The following is a 19,244-nucleotide window of genomic DNA, read 5'->3' as shown; positions in this document are numbered from 1 at the left end:
TGCCACTCTTTATTGTTTTCCTAATAGCCAATGCTATTGTGCTTTTGTTGAAAACAATTTAGGACCCTTTCAATGTGCTGCGCGTAAACAACTATAAAGCCCCAACTTCCTCCCCTCTTCCAAATGTCTCTTCCTCGTCAGGCAGGTATTCAGCTCGAACCAGCAACTGGGCTCGAAGCGTCACATCCCAGTGAGCGATATCCAGCATAGACAGACGTCCCAACCGTCCAATCAGGAGTGAGCTCAGCGGGTGTCCGAGGATCCCGTTGGCTGGTAGGGGAGGTGCGCTGCGGAAAAAGCGAATAGTTGAGTGAAGAGCGTTCAATAGTGGGAGAGGAGACCGCTGCAGTGTGTGCGCTAAACGGAGCAGATATCACTGGAGAGAAAAGAGAGAGAAAAATCAGATAACAGTGGCTGTTTGAGAATTGGTATAGTTGGAAAAAGCTTGTAAAAAAAAGTATCGATTACGTGGATTTTTTAATATATTTTTTATTGATTTTGGGCCTATGCTTTTAGAGTCATCTCCTCACTATTATTATTAAGGAACACTCCGCATCATTGGAATGTGCACTGCTGCCGTAACGAGGCGCATCTGAAGCCAGCGGAGAGCTTGTTGATCTCGGCAGTGAAGACAGGATTTGGGGGTAATCAAGCCTGTATTGAATATCACAAACAAGAAGGTCCATGTTTGACGGGACTGCTAAAAGGAAAACAGATATCCAAAAGCCTTCTACATTTTGGGGACTTTCCTTGGACTAGGGGTAATGGGAATTGACGCTTTAAATAAAAAAGGATAAGATTTATTTTCTCCAAGTGCACTTGTTCTTTGGCGATGATTGTGCTATTCCTTTTGCTGTGTATCGCGGATGGAGTGGTCTCTCAGATACGCTACTCTGTGCCGGAGGAGGCTGGACACGGCACGTTCGTAGGGAATATCGCCGAGGACCTGGGACTGGACATGACCAAAATCGCTTCACGCCGCTTCCAGGTTGTGCCCAGCTCGCGGACGCCGTACCTGGAAGTGAACATGGAGAACGGGATTCTGTTCATCAACGAGAAAATTGACCGGGAGCAGATCTGCAAGCAGAGTGCCAGCTGTCTTTTACACCTTGAAGTATTTTTGGAGAACCCACTCGAGCTGTTCCGCGTGGAGATAGAGGTCGTGGATATCAATGACAATCCGCCCAGCTTCCCCGAAACCGACATCACCGTAGAGATCTCGGAGAGCGCAGTCCCCGGTACCCGGTTTCCCCTAGAGAGCGCATTCGATCCGGACGTGGGTTCCAATGCGCTGCGCACATACGACATCACCACCAATAACTACTTCTACTTGGATGTGCAGACGCAGACCGACGGGAACAAATTCGCAGAACTGGTGCTCGAGAAGTCACTGGACAGGGAGCAGCAGGCGTCCCACAGGTATGTGCTGACTGCAGTGGACGGGGGCCAGCCGCCACGGACAGGCACTGCTCTGCTGGTGGTCAAAGTGCTGGATTCTAACGACAACGTGCCCGTGTTTGACCAGCCAGTGTACTCAGTGAGTCTTCAGGAGAACACACCGGCGGGGACCCTCGTTATCCAGCTGAACGCCACGGACTTAGACGAGGGTCAGAATGGGGAGATAGTGTATTCATTCAGTAACCACATCTCCAGCCGCGTCAAGGACCTGTTCGCCATAGACGCGCGCACTGGACGCATCGAGGTGCGCAGTGAGGTGGATTTTGAGGAGAGCAGTTTATATCAAATATTCGTTCAGGCGAAAGATCTCGGACCCAATGCCGTGGCCGCGCACTGTAAAGTTCTCGTGAAAATAATGGACGTAAATGATAATGCTCCTGATATCACATTCAGCACAGTGACCGAGTCGGTGAGTGAAAGGGCAGCCCCGGGCACCGTTATAGCCCTACTGAGCGTGACTGACAAAGATGCTGAGGAAAACGGAAAGATTCACGTTGAAATCCTCGGTGACGTCCCGTTCAAACTCAAACCCTCCTTTAGGAACTATTTCACCATTGTAACAGATGGACCCCTAAATAGAGAGAATGCTGACTCTTATTCAGTGACTGTAGTTGCCAGGGATACAGGGACCCCTTCCCTTGCCACCAGTAAATCAATCAAAGTGCAAGTGTCGGATGAAAATGACAATGCGCCAACGTTTACGCAGCCCATATATGATGTGTATGTGACTGAAAACAATGTGCCAGGTGCTTATATCCACGCTGTGACCGCTCTGGACCCAGATGTTGGACAGAACGCTCTCATTAGTTACTCCATAATGGAGTGCGATATTCAGGGTATGTCTGTGAAAACATATGTGTCAATCAACGAAGAGACGGGCTACCTTTACGCACTCAGATCATTCGATTACGAGCAGTTAAAAGACTTCACTTTCATGGTTCAGGCGAAAGATGCAGGTAGCCCTGAGCTCTTCTCGAACGCCACGGTCAAAGTAATCATCGTGGACCAGAATGACAACCCTCCCTCCGTTATTGCTCCTCTTGGTAAAAATGGCACCGCTAGAGAGCCTCTGCCCCGCTCCGCCGAGCCTGGCTACCTGGTAACCCGTATCATCGCCATGGATGCAGACGACGGAGAGAACGCACGGCTCTCCTACAGCATCCAGCGGGGGAACGAGAACGGCATGTTCCGCATGGACTGGAGGACAGGAGAATTGCGTACTGCCCGGCGCGTCTCCACCAAGCGGGACCCAAACCAGATGTATGACCTGTTGATAGAGGTGAGGGACCACGGCCAGCCACCCCTCTCCTCCACCGCCAGTGTGTTCGTGGTGCTGGTGGACAGTGTGGTGGAGGACCATCGGGAGAGGGGCACCGCCAAGTCCAAGGAGACCTCGCTGGACCTCACCCTCATCCTCATCATCGCCCTGGGCTCAGTCTCCTTCATCTTCCTCCTGGCTATGATCGTGCTGGCCGTGCGCTGCCAGAAGGACAAAAAGCTCAACATCTACACGTGCCTCACTAGTGATTGCTGCCTCGGGTGCGCAACATGCTGCAGCAGGCATGCGCGAGCCCGCAAGAAAAAGCTCAGCAAGTCCGATATAATGCTGGTGCAGAGCGCCAACGTCACCGGGGCCGGTACAGCTCAGGTGCCAGTGGAAGAGTCCGGGAGCTTCGGCTCTCACCACCAAAACCAGAACTATTGCTACCAGGTATGTCTGACTCCGGAGTCGGCCAAAACCGACCTCATGTTCCTAAAGCCGTGTAGCCCATCTAGGAGCACAGACACGGAACACAACCCGTGCGGGGCCATAGTGACAGGGTACACTGACCAGCAGCCTGACATCATATCAAACGGCAGCATTTTATCAAGCGAGGTAAGAGTCCTCTCATACCTTTAAACTCCAATACCCCCAGCATGTACTTGCTCTCCGTATATTAGATATAGAGTGTGATAACTGCAACATGTGCTTGTCTGGGGAAAAAAAAGTCTCACTACTGCTATTAGTATCTGGATAAAATATGAAATATAATCTGCATTCCGCATTATTGGGACATTTAGTTTCAGTGTCCCTGACATTAATGTTAACTTTCTATATGTTGCATCACCCATTGTTTTAGTAGAGTCCCTCACAAATACATGTATTATTTCCCCGAACACATAAGTCTGCATATCTTGCTATTAATTTACGTAACGACAATTCAACCCAAAATGATGAATACTAGTTGCTGACATGTTGCCGTTGACAGTCCCGAGGGAGATTATCATTGGAATAGTAATGATTGCATGTTTATGTTCTGCTCAGAAGTGGTTTTTGTCGTGCTTTTAAAATAAGATGGATTTGGAGTAATATAATAATACATCAGGATAATGCATGGGTGCCTTGAAGGCTGGAGTTGTGTGTGTGTGTGTGCGTGTGTCTGCATGTGTGTGTGTGTGTGTGCATGTGTGTGTGTGTCTGCATGTGTGTGTGTGTGTGTGTGTGTGTGTGCATGCGCGCGCGCGCGTGTGTGTGTGTTGTCATGCGCAATGACCGTGTCCCTTGTGAGAATACACACATTTCGCACACCAGTCACGATCGTGCTGAGTCGCACAAGCACAAAGATCCGTCTTTAGTTCAGCAAGCCTGAATAGGTGCACCAGTTAATTTCTCTCTTTGGTCGTATATATATATGCTGTCGGCTAGTAGGCTTAAAAACGACTCTTCTCAAAATATAGATATGAGACGTTTCGTTGTCGAACATCAGCAATAACGTCAAATCTAACGTCAATATCAAAACTATCAATGTCATGTACCAGATTTCTTGTGATTATTTTGTATTTTAAATCTCAAGAAAATAGTTTGATAATAAAATGCCACCTCGCCCCAAACTCAAAATGTCTCGTGCTTCTCTTTCAGACCAAACACCAGCGAGCCGAGCTCAGTTACCTGGTGGACAGACCTCGGCGTGTGAATAGGTAACGAGCATGCGCACCCGGTGCCCTGCCAGCAGACGTGATTGAGAGTGTTTTTTTAAAGTAGCCATTCAATGCCATAGGGGAGAGACTACAAACCACAACCATGCCAACATGGCTCAATACCCAATACTGGTTAATTAATTCACTCTCTCTGCTGCTGCCCACCTGTGTATGCACTCTGAGTCTATGTTGATGATAATGAAGTGCAGGATAATGAATGAATGATGATTATGATGAAGACGGTGAAAATAAAAGTGATTCATGTTTTATTCGAACATAATTATTAGTTTAATGTACGTTTGAAAATAAAAACAGGCCTTCCACTATCTTCAATACATTAAAGAATGTTCTCTATCCTTCTCTTATCTGTCAGTTCGGCTTTCCAAGAAGCGGATCTCGTAAGCTCTAAAGACAGTGGTCATGGTGACAGCGAGCAAGGCGACAGTGACCATGACGCCACCAATCGAGGTCACTCTGCCGGTAAGTCGAGTTTGTTCGTTCTTGGCTGGTTGCACGGAATTTGATCTCTTATTTTCTCATTTAAAGCCCCACAGAGGACGATGACAGTGTTGTAAGGCGCGGTATCTGTCCACGGTGCTGATCGGTCGATCATGGTGTGTTTCGAGGCCTATAGTCACTTATAGCCTTAAGAATGTTATCCGCGCCCGTGGCTGCTGCGTGTCTATAGTATCACTGCGCTGTTATCTTCCGATTGTGGTGCTGAACGGAAAGCGACTCACTGCACACTGCGCTCTGCCAAATCTCGACTACTTTCAGAGTTCGCGACTGGCTAGTCGTGTCATAGCCTACTCATTCTCACCATCTCAAATATTGGAAATGTGCTTAGGATTTATGAAATATAGGCTTGAGTGTTTTTCTACCAGCATGTGATATACAAACGTCTCTTGCTTAGGCTACTGTAAGAATGGGCTGTTTTTGGTAGGCCTATATATATTCTAGTCGTCGTGTGTTTGTGAACTCGCTCTCGCCTGGCTGTAGCTCAATCTCTTTATTGTTTTGAACATGGGAAATGTTCTGAGGAACAATGACGTGCTGCTGAACTTAATCCTGTTGTTAGTAAATATGCAGGGTAGTTAATGAGGGAGGGACCGCTGCTAAATGGGTACGTGACGGAATTTATAACGAGGAGCGGTTGGCTTGTCATTGGTCGGTGCGGTGTGGGAACGGGACCAAACTGGTTGCGGGCGCAAACAAACAAACGATTCATTCATTGACTGGGCTCTGCCTTCCCGCCTGAGCCCCCACCGCCCCGATCGCGTTCCTCCGTCCACGTCGTCGTTTTATCTGTTCCACCTAAAGGTTCACATACGTTTTTTTTTTTAAATTGGGCATCTGAGCTTTGAATGGAGTTATCTCTGCATTCCTCCTTGCGATTGCTTTGGTCCAGCCCCGTCCGTGTGTGTCTATGCCCATGTTTTTTGGAAAGCAACAAGGTCTGCCCTTGGGGATGAACCCACAGCATGCGAAATGAGCCACGTCTAGAAATAATAATGGCACTATTTTAAGCCTGTGAATATACACTGACGTTTAAAGGGAAGCATCCTATTTTATGTAGCCCACTTTAAATCTATGATGTATCTAGTTCGCTTGGACTCATTTATACAAGGCACTTGTCAGATGGAAACCCTTTAAATGTTCAACCAAAAGGCAAGTCATTTAGCAAGGTACTTTATATCAAGCTACATATTCAATTTGAGCTATAGGGCCCATATGATAGGTAGTACAAGCTACTTCTATATAGACACCACAGGAGCTATACTTTCTTTTTAGTTGAACCCTTCTTTCCTTCATACAGGGCTTGACCAGACTCCTAATGCGATGTGGTGACTCTCTGGCATGGTGTTTAGTGAACTTGCTGTCTTTGCTTTTGACTTTGAGTACCGTCGTATGGCAATAGGCTACTGTTGCTTTGTTTTCGAAATTATCGGACAACTTACTGTCTTCAAACAGATTCATTGCTGTGCATTAAGTCTTGGTTTGATTAGGATCGTTTATACTGGGGCTTTAGTGTTCTCTGCTTGCACGAGACTTAGACGTAACTATTACTATTAGATGTAGCTATTTGCTAAAGTGATAATTGAGTTTGTGACAAGCAGAGATGCTAGAACCTCCAGATTTTTCTGTGTCAGTTGATCTTTTTATTCAACATTTTCATGAACAATTCCTTACTTTAATGAGGTGAGGGTGAACTTAATTATAAACCGGGTGGTTCAAGCCCTGAATGCTGATTGGCTGAATGACATGGTATATCAGACCGCATGACAAAAAAAAAATACTTTTTACTGTTCCAATTATGTTGGTAACCAGTTTATAATAGCAATAAGGGTGTTTGTGGTATATGGCCAATCCAGTCCTTAGCCATGGTACGTTGGCCAAATACCTCACCCCTCATGCTTTAGTGCTTAATTATAGCACTATGATTGTGATTAGAGGCTAAAACAATGATGATAATTTAGGCGAATAAATGTTTGTTGATATTAGATGGATTTAAGCAGTGTAATTACTGTGATGATATCAGAGATGATATAGCCTGTCTTATATAGACTGTTATAATGGTTACTATGGATCAACTGTCACCCTACTGTTTGGGAGCATTGGAGATAGCTCTCCCTCCCACCTCCCTATTTCCCCCTCCATCCTCCCATTCCCCATCCAGATCCCTTCTTAGGCCAATGGTTCACTTTATCGGCATGGTAATATATGCTATTTGTATATTCTCGCTGAACCGTCATCCATTTTCAGAACTCTGCATACCAATGACCAAATTAAGGATGCAATAAAGTAGGGTGTCAGTGCATTTACACAGTCTTTCTCGTTCAAACAATTTGAATTTCTCTCTCTCTCTTCCCCCCCAATTCAAAGGGCTTTATTGGCATGGAAAACATATGTTTACATTGCCAATGCAAGTGAAATAGACGTAAACATTACACTCACAAAAGTTCCAAAATAATAAATACATTTCAAATGTCATATTATGTCTATTTACAGTGTTGTAACAATGTGCAAATAGTGCAAAAGGGAAAATAAATAAACAGAAATATGGTTTGTATTTAAGATGGTGTTTGTTCTTCACTGGTTGCCCTTTTCTTGTGGCAACAGGTCAGAAATATTGCTGCTGTGATGGCACACTGTGGTTTTACACACAGTGGATATGGGTGTTTATCAAAATTGGGTTTATTTTCAAATTCTTTGTGGATCTGTGTAATCTGAGGGAAATATCTCTCTCTCTCTCTCCCTCTCTCTCCCTCTCTCCCATCCCTCTCTCCCATCCCTCTCTCCCTCTCTCCCATCCCTCTCTCCCATCCCTCTCTCCCATCCCTCTCTCCCTCTCTCCCATCCCTCTCTCCCATCCCTCTCTCCCATCCCTCTCTCCCTCTCTCCCATCCCTCTATCCCATCCCTCTCTCCCTCTCTCCCATCCCTCTCTCCCTCTCTTTATCTTTGTTTGGATATGGGGGATCTTTTGACAGTGCTTTCAGTACATATTGAAGTCAGACTGATATACTGTAGACTCATGTTTGTTCCTTAAAATCATTAAACTACTAAGGCCAATAAATATTGTTGTTTCGGTTCACAACTTTTATTATACTTTCAGTTTTACTGAGGGCAGGTTCATTCTTTACGGTCAATTCTTTACTGAGGGCAGGTCAATTCTTTACGGTCAATTCTTTACTGAGGGCAGGTCAATTCTTTACGGTCAATTCTTTACTGAGGGCAGGTCAATTCTTTACGGTCAATTCTTTACTGAGGGCAGGTCAATTCTTTACGGTCAATTCTTTACTGAGGGCAGGTCAATTCTTTACGGTCAATTCTTTACTGAGGGCAGGTCAATTCTTTACGGTCAATTCTTTACTTAGGGTCAGGTCAATTCTTTACGGTCAATTCTTTACTGAGGGCAGGTCAATTCTTTACGGTCAATTCTTTACTGAGGGCAGGTCAATTCTTTACGGTCAATTCTTTACTGAGGGCAGGTCAATTCTTTACGGTCAATTCTTTACTGAGGGCAGGTCAATTCTTTACGGTCAATTCTTTACTGAGGGCAGGTCAATTCTTTACGGTCAATTCTTTACCGAGGGCAGGTCAATTCTTTACTGAGGGCAGGACAATTCTTTACTGAGGGCAGGTCAATTCTTTACTGAGGGCAGGACAATTCTTTACTGAGGGCAGGTCAATTCTTTACAGTCAATTCTTTACTGAGGGCAGGACAATTCTTTACTGAGGGCAGGTCAATTCTTTACTGAGGGCAGGACAATTCTTTACTGAGGGCGGGTCAATTCTTTACAGTCAATTCTTTACTGAGGGCAGGACAATTCTTTACTGAGGGCAGGTCAATTCTTTACAGTCAATTCTTTACTGAGGGCAGGTCAATTCTTTATTGAGGGCAGGACAATTCTTTACTGAGGGCAGGTCAATTCTTTACAGTCAATTCTTTACTGAGGGCAGGTCAATTCTTTATTGAGGGCAGGACAATTCTTTACTGAGGGCAGGTCAATTCTTTACCGAGGGCAGGTCAATTCTTTACTGAGGGCAGGTCAATTCTTTACAGAAGACAGGTCAATTCTTTTATTTTATTAAATTTTTTACTTCCCTATTTTTTTCTGAAGAGACACCTAATATGCCTCAGGCAATATCTAATTTCCTAAAATGTCAAGATATATCAAGATGTCTTGATCTGGCTTTTTAGCAGAGACGTTTTTCTCGGAGTGAGTCTGTGTCTTATCACTTCCCCAGATTCTAAATGCCAAATCTGAAACAGATTGATATTCACAAGCCTCCTCCTGTGATTATTGGATATGGAAATATGTTCATTATCCAGGGTCAGAGGTCACCGTCCCATTGCTTTGGTGAATATCTAAAGAAGTGCAGGTACCACTTGTTGAAATGAGGAGTAAATGTATGATCTATGGTGTCTATCAGTAGATACATAATTCAATAATACAAGCTTTCCTTCATTGTTGTGTATGTGCTGACACTCAATGTGATGGTGTATTTGTGGATGTTCATTCATATTTAACAAGGAACTCACTCGTTAGGAAGCTCAGCATTTTTCCAAGCTGTTAGCGAGCCAAATTAATCCTCTTTGTAACAAAGCAAATACCCCCCCTATGCTGACCTGTGGAAACACACACACACACACACACACACACACACACACACACACACACACACACACACACACACACACACACACACACACACACACACACACACACACACACACACACACACACACACACACACACACCGCAGTCTGAAGCCTAATCAGTCTGTATACCACAGGATTATCTGAGGATACTCTTGGGGAGCAGTTTGGGTTTTACTCAGACACGCACATCAAATGACATAAAACATGGACTATGCCAAATTGACTTAAATATTAAGTTAGGCAATACCCTGGTTTTACTTAGTGCAAAAATATTAGTATCTATCTGAATTGAATCAGACACGGATTATTTTCGATTTTGTGTTCCACGATGGGCTATTCATGGATTCACTTGCACTATCATGAAGAATGAACTCAGAATGAACTTCCTCTTTGACAGAACATTGAAGGACTCAGGTTGACTTTTTTTTGTTGGTGTTATTGCATGGACAGATTGAAAGGACATGAGCAGCCAAAGTAATCCAATACTTTTGAGCCTGTGGTTTAAATGATCTAATACCTTGGTCACAGGAAGCTCAGAGAGTGTAGTAGTGTGGTGTTAATGGTTTTAACCACGTCTCTCACTCTGCATGACCAGTCGTACCTGCTGAGATATCACAGAGAGAAACTACCACAGAGGGTCACAGCAATGATTCAATGATTGTAGCCTGTTTCTCTATTTCCCAATGGCAAAACATATTATAAAAACTACACACACATTACATAATGCATGAATACACCAGGCATAATTTATAGTCCAATATTTACATGTGTTTTGGGGAAGGGGGATTAGGGGGCAAGTGTTTGTGCAGTATTTCGCAATCCGAACAGGAGTCTGATAGCAGCAGTTGTGATGTGTGTGTAGCATGAATGTATATACATATATATATATATATATATATATATATGTGTGTGTGTGTGTGTGTGTGTGTGTGTGTGTGTGTGTGTGTGTGTGTGTGTGTGTGTGTGTGTGTGAGAGTGAGTGAGTGAGCGAGGGCATGTGTGTTAATAAGGTGTGGAGAATCAGGGCAGGTGGTCAGTCCAGTTCATGTGTTCCTCAGTCTGATGGCTTGTAGATAGAAACGGTCTCTTAGCCTGTTGGTATCAGACCTCATGCTCCGATTTCATCTGCCCGACAGGGTGTGTGGGGGTCCTTGATGATGCTGCGTGCCCTCCTCAGACACCATTTTGAGTAAATCCTGGATGAGTGGGAGCATGGTCCCAATGATGCACTGGGCCGTCTTCATCACCCACTGGAGGGCATTGCGGTCGTGGACAGACTAATTCCCGTACCAGGACGTGATGCAATCGGTCAGGACGCTCTCGATGGCGCAATGGAAGTATTTGGAGAGGACACGGGTTGGCATCCCAAATGTATTCTGCCGCCTTAGGAAGTAGAGATGCTGTCAGCACCTCTTGACAAGAGTGGTGATGTTGTTGGTCCAAGTCCACAGTGAGGAAATTATAACTACTGACTCCCTCTACTACCGTTGATGTGGGGCGGGGAATGTTCCCTCCTCTGTAATAATCAACTCTTTTGTTTTACTGACTTTCACTCACCTCTTCCCTATAGGCTGACTCGCCGTTGTTGGTTATCAGGCCTACAACTCTGGTGTCGTGGGCAAACTTGATTATTGACTTGGTGTCGTGCAAATGTATTTTAGCAGTTTTGGTTGGTTTTCACAAAGGGCTGTTTTTATTTGAATCTCTCCTTAGTGTATCAGTAGAAAGATGAGGTAGAAATAGGAAGACGATAACCTCGTGACCTTTCCCTGTGCATGCTGGGCTTTCTGGTAGAGTTTTTGCTGTTCTGTGAGGCTGATAGTTTATCTCTCCACGTATGCTGCTGTTTCCTTTGATCTTGTACGGTGAAAAAGACCCTGCAATGAGGAATTAGAGATCTGAGTCTACATGTGCACACGCACGTACGCACACAGCAGCAGCTTTGTGTGTATTTGTGTTCGTGAGTGAGTGTATGTGTGTGTGTGTGTGTGTGCACGTTTCCCCTGCTTCCTTTTTTGTCTTGTTTCAAGATTAATTGATTATTACCTTTATGACCACTAACTGTCTTTTCTCCCTCCTCCATCTCTCCTCCCTTGTTCCCATCCCCAGGCACTGATCTCTTCTCTAACTGTCTTTTCTCTCCCTCCATCTCTCCTCCCTCGTTCCCCTCCCCAGGCACTGATCTCTTCTCTGTCTTTTCTCTCTCTCCATCTCTCCTCCCTCGTTCCCATCCCCAGGCACTGATCTCTTCTCTAACTGTCTTTTCTCTCTCTCCATCTCTCCTCCCTCGTTCCCATCCCCAGGCACTGATCTCTTCTCTAACTGTCTTTTCTCTCTCTCCATCTCTCCTCCCTCGTTCCCATCCCCAGGCACTGATCTCTTCTCTAACTGTCATTTCTCTCTCTCCATCTCTCCTCCCTCGTTCCCATCCCCAGGCACTGATCTCTTCTCTAACTGTCTTTTCTCTCTCTCCATCTCTCCTCCCTCGTTCCCATCCCCAGGCACGGATCTCTTCTCTAACTTTCTTTTCTCTCCCTCCATCTCTCCTCCCTCGTTCCCCTCCCCAGGCACTGATCTCTTCTCTGTCTTTTCTCTCTCCTCATCTCTCCTCCCTCGTTCCCATCCCCAGGCACGGATCTCTTCTCTAACTTTCTTTTCTCTCCCTCCATCTCTCCTCCCTCGTTCCCCTCCCCAGGCACTGATCTCTTCTCTGTCTTTACTCTCTCCTCATCTCTCCTCCCTCGTTCCCCTCCCCAGGCACTGATCTCTTCTCTTTCTTTTCTCTCTCTCCATCTCTCCTCCCTCGTTCCCCTCTCCAGGCACTGATCTCTTCTCTAACTGTCTTTTCTCTCTCTCCATCTCTCCTCCCTCGTTCCCCTCCCCAGGCACTGATCTCTTCTCTAACTGTCTTTTCTCTCTCTCCATCTCTCCTCCCTCGTTCCCCTCCCCAGGCACTGATCTCTTCTCTAACTGTCTTTTCTCTCTCTCTCCATCTCTCCTCCCTCGTTCCCCTCCCCAGGCACTGATCTCTTCTCTAACTGTCTTTTCTCTCTCTCCATCTCTCCTCCCTCGTTCCCCTCCCCAGGCACTGATCTCTTCTCTAACTGTCTTTTCTCTCTCTCCATCTCTCCTCCCTCGTTCCCCTCCCCAGGCACTGATCTCTTCTCTAACTGTCTTTTCTCTCTCTCCATCTCTCCTCCCCCGTTCCCCTCCCCAGGCACTGATCTCTTCTCTAACTGCACGGAGGAGTGCAAGGCACTGGGACACTCCGACCGCTGTTGGATGCCCTCCTTTGTGCCCTCCGACGGGCGCCAGGCAGCAGACTACCGCAGCAACCTGCACGTGCCAGGCATGGACTCCGTGCCCGACACTGAGGTATTTGAAAGCCAAGAGCAAACGGGCGATAAGTCATTCTCCACCTTTGGCAAAGAGACCCCCCTCAGCCACCACCACCAAAACCACCTCCACCTCAGCCACCACCATGCCACCCACGCCAACCAAGCCAAGTTAGAGAGGAAAGCGTTTGAGGCACTTCTGTCTAGCACGCGAGCGCCTTACAAACCTGCCTATTTGAGTGAGTATCCGCTTTGCACGGCAGCTCTGTAGCTAACCCACTCTATTCTCTCAACCAACCAACCCTGATCTGATGATTGATTTGAACAATACAAAAAAAATCAAATTATATTTCTTCCCCCATTGGCTGGAAGTGCCATGAAATTATTTCACGTGCGCTGACCCATCTAATTTACCCTCTTGACAGTCGTTAACTAACTCTCTCTCTTCCTTTCACACATATTCATTATCGCTCTCTCTATCTGTGATGATCTAATCCTCCGTCACAGTCTTCCATATCACTCCTTCCTTCCACCAACAGCAGCAGCCCCATCTATGTGCCTTTTGAATTTAATGTGCCATGATCAATTAGAGTAGAGGTCGGAATCCATAGGAGAGTTTTGACATCGCCGAGACGTTGAAATGATGGATGATTTGTCCCATTATAGGGAGATGGGTGTGTTAATATACACGATGCTTCCTTCGCTCCGAAAGGGAATGAAAAAAGGAGTGTTTTTAATCTGCTGAAAAGAATAGAGGCGAAGAGATTACCCTCTCGCTCCTTTTCTTCTGACGGTATTACTGTAGCTCCTAGGATCAAAACCGTTTAAGATAATCAGGGAAAGCAGAGGAAGGAGGAGGCACATTTCCATGGGGAATTTCTCTTTCCAAACTCCCTTTTCAAAGGGCACAAAGAGAGACATCCCCATCACTGCAATTTGGTGATAATGCTTAATTATAATTTTGTCAGCACTGCCTTAAGAGTTGCACGTTCTTTCACCGCTCATCAGAACTTGCTAGAAGAATTCTCAAACTGCTGGAGTCTCCCCTACCACTGTAATTCCCAGCCGCAGCATGGGGCACTACCTCTGATGAATACAGACGAGGGAGAGACTCCATAAAGATAAAGACGTCGACTTCCTCTCTCAGAGGCTATTCTCATTGAAAAAAATGTAAGGAGAGGCAGCGTGATGAGATGTACAAGTTACATAATATGTACATAAACGTTTGAATTGACACGCCATCCTTGCCTTACCTGTTGTTCTGGCTGGCAATGTGACATTGTTGCTCTGCAGCTCCACATCTACCGTAATGATCAGTACCATAGTAGCTACTGACTAGCCAGGAAGCTTGCAAGCTATTCAACAATGCGAGCATCTTTTCCTCTATAACATACTATCTACACTCTTGAATAATGCAATCGAACCGTGTCACTTAATTGAATAATGCAACCATTTGCTCGTTGGTACACACATGAGCTATATGTAGCTTGCAAGACAATAACACAGCTAGCTAGCTATGCTCGCTAGTAACATTAGCTAACATATCAAACATGAATGTTTACCTCTCTCATATATATATACACACACACACACACACACACACACACACACACACACACACACACACACACACACACACACACACACACACACACACACACACACACACACACACACACACACACACACACACACACACACACACACACACACACACACAAGTACAGTTTCAGCATATTAAAAGTGACATCAGAACAAACCAGGCTTCATTTGATCAATATCGTGGAAGTCATTATATCAGGTAAACCCAAAATTGCAACTGAAAATGTTGAGTGAGTTGATCAGTTTCTTGCTGCATTCTCCTTGCCTGGATGCTGGCTCAGAGCAACCAAGGGGAAAACTCCCTTTCTGAAAGATACAGCGACATTTTCAGAATGTATTTATTTTAATTTTATTTAAACTTTATTTAACTAGGCAAGTCAGTTAAAAACAAATAATTATTTACAATGACGGCCTACCCCAGCCAAACCCTAACCCGGATGACGCTGGGCCAATTGTGCACCGCCCTATGGGACTCCCAATCACAGCCAGTTGTGATACAGCCTCAAATCGAACCAGGGTCTGTAGTGATGCCTCGAGCACTGAGATGCAGTGCCTTAGACCGCTGCGCCACTTGGGAGCCTCAAGTTCCAGACTCCATTTCCTTAGAATGTAATAGGCTACTGCCATTACAGGAAAAAATATCTATAAAACAAGTCTCAAATATAAGGACAATGTTTATACATTTCAACTGTTTCAAAAACCTTGCTCTGCTATTAATATTTTTACCATATGAATGTTGGGCTCAATGAAACAATTCTGTTGACATTGTCCTGCATAGAGGGGACAACTGTTGGGCGAGTGTTGTACGTGACCTCCAGAGGTATCTTTCGAGACGTGAGAAATACGCTCTTTTACATTACATTAATGGCTCTCGAAAATCGATACCTCTCAAGAATCTCTTGAAATTATCCTTAATTCTCGTCAATTACAATAGACCCTCAGTCTCAACCCCTATTCTTCTCCTCTCTGTCTCAGCGACTACACATGGGCGTAGAGCTAATCACCACAATACATTCCTTATTTAGGGGATGTCTGGCAGGGGGTCTGGAAGGGGGAAGAAGAGGGGGGATGGGGCGGTATCCTCATGATACTAAGAGTCTGTGTCTTATTTTGGAGGGGATTCTGGAAGGGTGGGTGGGGATAAGATGGGGTGTCCCCATGATACTAAGAGGCTGTGTCTTATTTTGGATTGGAGTCTGGAAGGGGGAGTGGGGTGGGGCGGTGTAATCCTCATGATACTAAGAGACTGTGCCTTTCCCCTAATCTGATAAAGTCATCTGGAGACACAGAGCCCCTTGTAGCCAGAGACAGCGGTCGGTCATTACCCTAATCAAACAGTGATGACATAGAGCTGCTGCTAGCTGGGGGATTGTTGAGCTGTCATGGGGAAGGGGGAGAGGGGGGTGTTGGGGGTAAGGGGTGTGGGCGGAGGGGGAGCTCCATTTGTTTCCATGTTGGCCGTGGCCCATTTGAGTTAAGGCCCATTGTTGCTGTCCTAAATAAATTGAGCAAGAAACATTCTCAGAGACACAGACCCATATTCACATGCATTATCAATGAGAGATTTCACAGTGTTGATATAAATGGTTCCAGAAGAGAACGGATGAAGGGCTTCCTAACCTTCCTAACCTTGTTTTCTTGACTGTCTTACAACACTGAGTAAATAAATGAAGGTTCCTCTAGATGCATTGACTGTTTTTCTTTTCTCTCTCAGACAAACTTGACCCCTAACCAGCATGTGTTCTCTTCTTGCAGCGAGGAAAGGGGTTTGCTAGCTCCTTTCGCGTGGACATACCAGAGACCGTATGACTTTGCACAATCAGTCAAAACAACAAAAACTAAAAAGAGCATCAAGTTCCAGACTCCATCTCCTTAACTGTTCCACGTCTGACTGACATTCCCCCTACGTAACATGGAACTCTGTGGACAACATTCCCTCCGGAATTCTCTTGGAACACTGCCGGCCTTGGAAACTACTACCTTTTGGACTCTGGAGGGGTTGGAAGTGGTGGGGACAGACAGAGAGACAGGGTCAGGAGACGGACAGACAGACGGCTCTGCACGTTGACCCCACCGCTCTCAGCAGGACTGAGACAGAGTTGAAAACACAACTAATAGAGGGGGGAGAAGGAAGAGGAGGAGGACGAGGATCCCTCCTCTCCAATCTATGTGTGCCTGTTTACAGCACTAATGTACATCTTTAACAAATAAAATAAAATAAAATAAAAAAAGAACAACAAAAAAAAATAGAAAAATGAAAAACCAATTGGAAAAGGAACGTCGACGTCACTGAGCCCTTTAGATGTTTATACTCACAGCAGAAGCCAGTTGTACAGGAGATCTTTGTGCATTTTAAATGCAATACCACTGTTTTAGACTTGACTGTTTTTCTATTCAGTTTGTGTGGTCAGGTGTCTTCTCCTCAGATCTAAAGTACTTCAACTTTGTAAGGAAAGATTGTGGGCTGGATTATGAATTTTCAAGTTCTGTTTCTTTTTCTTCTTTTTTTTCTCCATCACATAGTGGATCTGAACAGTGATGGGCTTCACCTTTGAATTCTGAGCTGTTTAGTAGTTTATATCATGTGAGAAGTGTTTAATGTACTCTTTTGAAAAGCTTCAAAATGCATATAAATCTATATATAAATCTATCAATATATACTTTTTCTGAAGGTGTGCTATCCATTTGGTGGGTTTCCTATTCTGTGTAGACAGAGGTCCATAAGCTGCTTACAGTGCTGTAGAAGGGACGATCTAACAGGTTGGGGGTGTTGTTTACCATGAAAACACAACAGCCTTGTCTGCCGCGTGATCGTTTTCATCCGGTTTGATTTCATTTTTTTTTTTTTTTTTTTTTTGGATATTGAAAGTTGAAACTCATGTCTATAAATAAAATTAAAGGCGGTAATAATTTAGATTGAATTCCATGGTAATTCTGTGTTATTGTAACCAAAAAAAAAGGGTCAATTAAAAAGAACAAAACAAAAAGTGGCCATATAATGAAAGGTGTTGTGCACTTGCAGTGCAAAATCAAATATGTGCACATACACACACTCACATACACATGCACACACATACACACACTCACATACACAGACTCTCACACACATACACACACTCACATACACATGCACACACATACACACACTCACATACACAGACTCTCACACACACCATTATGCCAACAATAAATCAAAAAATGAGAAAAGTACGGTTTGTCTCATGTTGTTTGATTTTCAATAACTTGGGCGGGTTTACATCCAATCACAGCGAAGGGAATGTCTGATATCCTGACCTCTAGTCCCAATGTGTATTCATTGTATGTCAGCGCCCTTAGATCATTTCAATTCATAGTTGACTCTGTAAAGTGTCACCTGTTTTATAGAACATGGTGAGGTTGTTTTCACATTCTCTATTACTCTTGATTTTACATACACCCCTTGTGATTCTTTCCATCTGGTGACAGATACACGGTAAGGACATGTTCTTTTTCCGAGGGAGGCTTTTTGACAGCGTCTGAATGGAGGAAGGCTCCAGGCACAGTTGGGTTATGGAATACATGGAATACATGCCGCAGCTCTGGAAGATTACAGGTCTCAATTGGACACCCACGTTCTTCGGCTTTCAACGGAGTTCCCCATTCTGAACAACCGCTAAAGAGAAATCAAGGAAAATCTATGTTTATATTCGAGTGGTGAGAAATGCCTATATAGGCCACACAATGATGGCATATGTTAACTAACACACTGTGGCCACATGATTCTTTCAGTCGTTTGTCAGTCTGGTGCGTTTCCTCGCTAAAACCTCGTTTAAAAAAAATGACATGTTTTTCTTAATCTATTCTTTCCACACAGAACAAGTGTTTAAGATTAAACTTCTGCCTTCAATTATACAGTACATGTGTACTCTTCCTGAAGTGGCAGTAACGACACATAAACAAGGTGGAATAAGATATTAGCCACAGATGGTGACTAACCAATAGCAGATGAGAGACATAATGACATGTAATCCTTTATAATCTCACATGTTTGAATATTCATTGATGTTTTTCCACCAGAGATGTGTTCAAATCTGATAAACAGGATGTATTAAAATCTATATTAATCTCTGGCTCACAGTCTACGTCAAAAACATAACATGTACAGCATCTTTACTGAGTTCATATTTATTCAAGTCTTAAGTAACAATTGGAAATCTACATGTAGAATAAACATAAATCAAATGAGTTGAAATCTGCCTCTTGACTATCCTTTATTCCAGCATAATGAGGGCAGAACTATCAGCTCTGTTCTGCTTAGATTTAGAAGGACACTTTGACGAACATATGCGGTATAATCATGTCTACTTTCTTCCTAAACGGAACCCATTTTATTTGACCTCAGTCACTCAGGTTCATCTCTTTCGCATTCCAAAAGTTTTCATTTCCGCATGTATTTATGAACACAAGGCTCCAAATGAAGAAAAAAAAAGCATTAGAGTATAATGAAATCTAATTCAAGAACAAAAATAAATGACAATTTCCAAAACAGGACAGAAGATTTAGAAAGTGAGAGAGGGAGAGAGGAACACAGAGAGAGAGAGAACAAGAGAGAGAGAGAGAGGGCAAAGTGAGAGAGAGAGGCTGAGAGACAGAGAGAGAGAAGGAGACTAACATGCTTTTTATATTCCTGGGTGCATTCGTTATTAACCGAAAGTGAGTTTCAAAGTCACTCATTGCACAAAGGCA

General features: G+C 44.4%; 1 protein-coding gene across 3 annotated transcripts; it reads left to right on the top strand.

Annotated features, from left to right (window-relative positions):
- Positions 1-320: 320 nt before the first annotated feature.
- On the top strand, positions 321-17,729 carry LOC118378036 (protocadherin-10). 3 transcript variants are annotated; one of them, XM_035764984.2, is made up of 5 exons: positions 321-3,169; positions 4,358-4,416; positions 4,790-4,896; positions 12,800-13,156; positions 16,275-17,729. In XM_035764984.2, exons 1-5 carry the CDS (start codon positions 833-835, stop codon positions 16,292-16,294), a joined length of 2,880 nt encoding a protein of 959 aa, XP_035620877.1. In that variant the 5' UTR covers positions 321-832; the 3' UTR covers positions 16,295-17,729. The 3 variants fall into 3 exon arrangements, with proteins under 3 accessions (XP_035620877.1, XP_035620870.1, XP_035620866.1); XM_035764977.2 differs by having other exon boundaries at positions 321-3,334; positions 12,800-12,957; XM_035764973.2 differs by having other exon boundaries at positions 321-3,334.
- Positions 17,730-19,244: the final 1,515 nt, after the last annotated feature.

Source organism: Oncorhynchus keta, chromosome 4 (genome assembly GCF_023373465.1).
Source record: "Oncorhynchus keta strain PuntledgeMale-10-30-2019 chromosome 4, Oket_V2, whole genome shotgun sequence".
Taxonomy (NCBI): Eukaryota; Metazoa; Chordata; class Actinopteri; order Salmoniformes; family Salmonidae; genus Oncorhynchus; species Oncorhynchus keta.
The sequence above is the reverse complement of the archived record's forward strand: the minus strand, read 5'-3'. Positions and strand labels throughout refer to the sequence as shown.

What these genes read in the sequence shown, in the direction of transcription:
- LOC118378036 (XM_035764973.2), top strand. Translation starts at nt 833, where the DNA reads ATGATTGTGCTATTCCTTTTGCTGTGTATCGCGGATGGAGTGGTCTCT. An exon ending in CAATCGAGGTCACTCTGCCG is followed by an intron (nt 4,897 to 12,799) that starts GTAAGTCGAGTT and finishes TCCCCTCCCCAG; the next exon opens with GCACTGATCTCTTCTCTAAC. An exon ending in TTACAAACCTGCCTATTTGA is followed by an intron (nt 13,157 to 16,274) that starts GTGAGTATCCGC and finishes CTCTTCTTGCAG; the next exon opens with CGAGGAAAGGGGTTTGCTAG.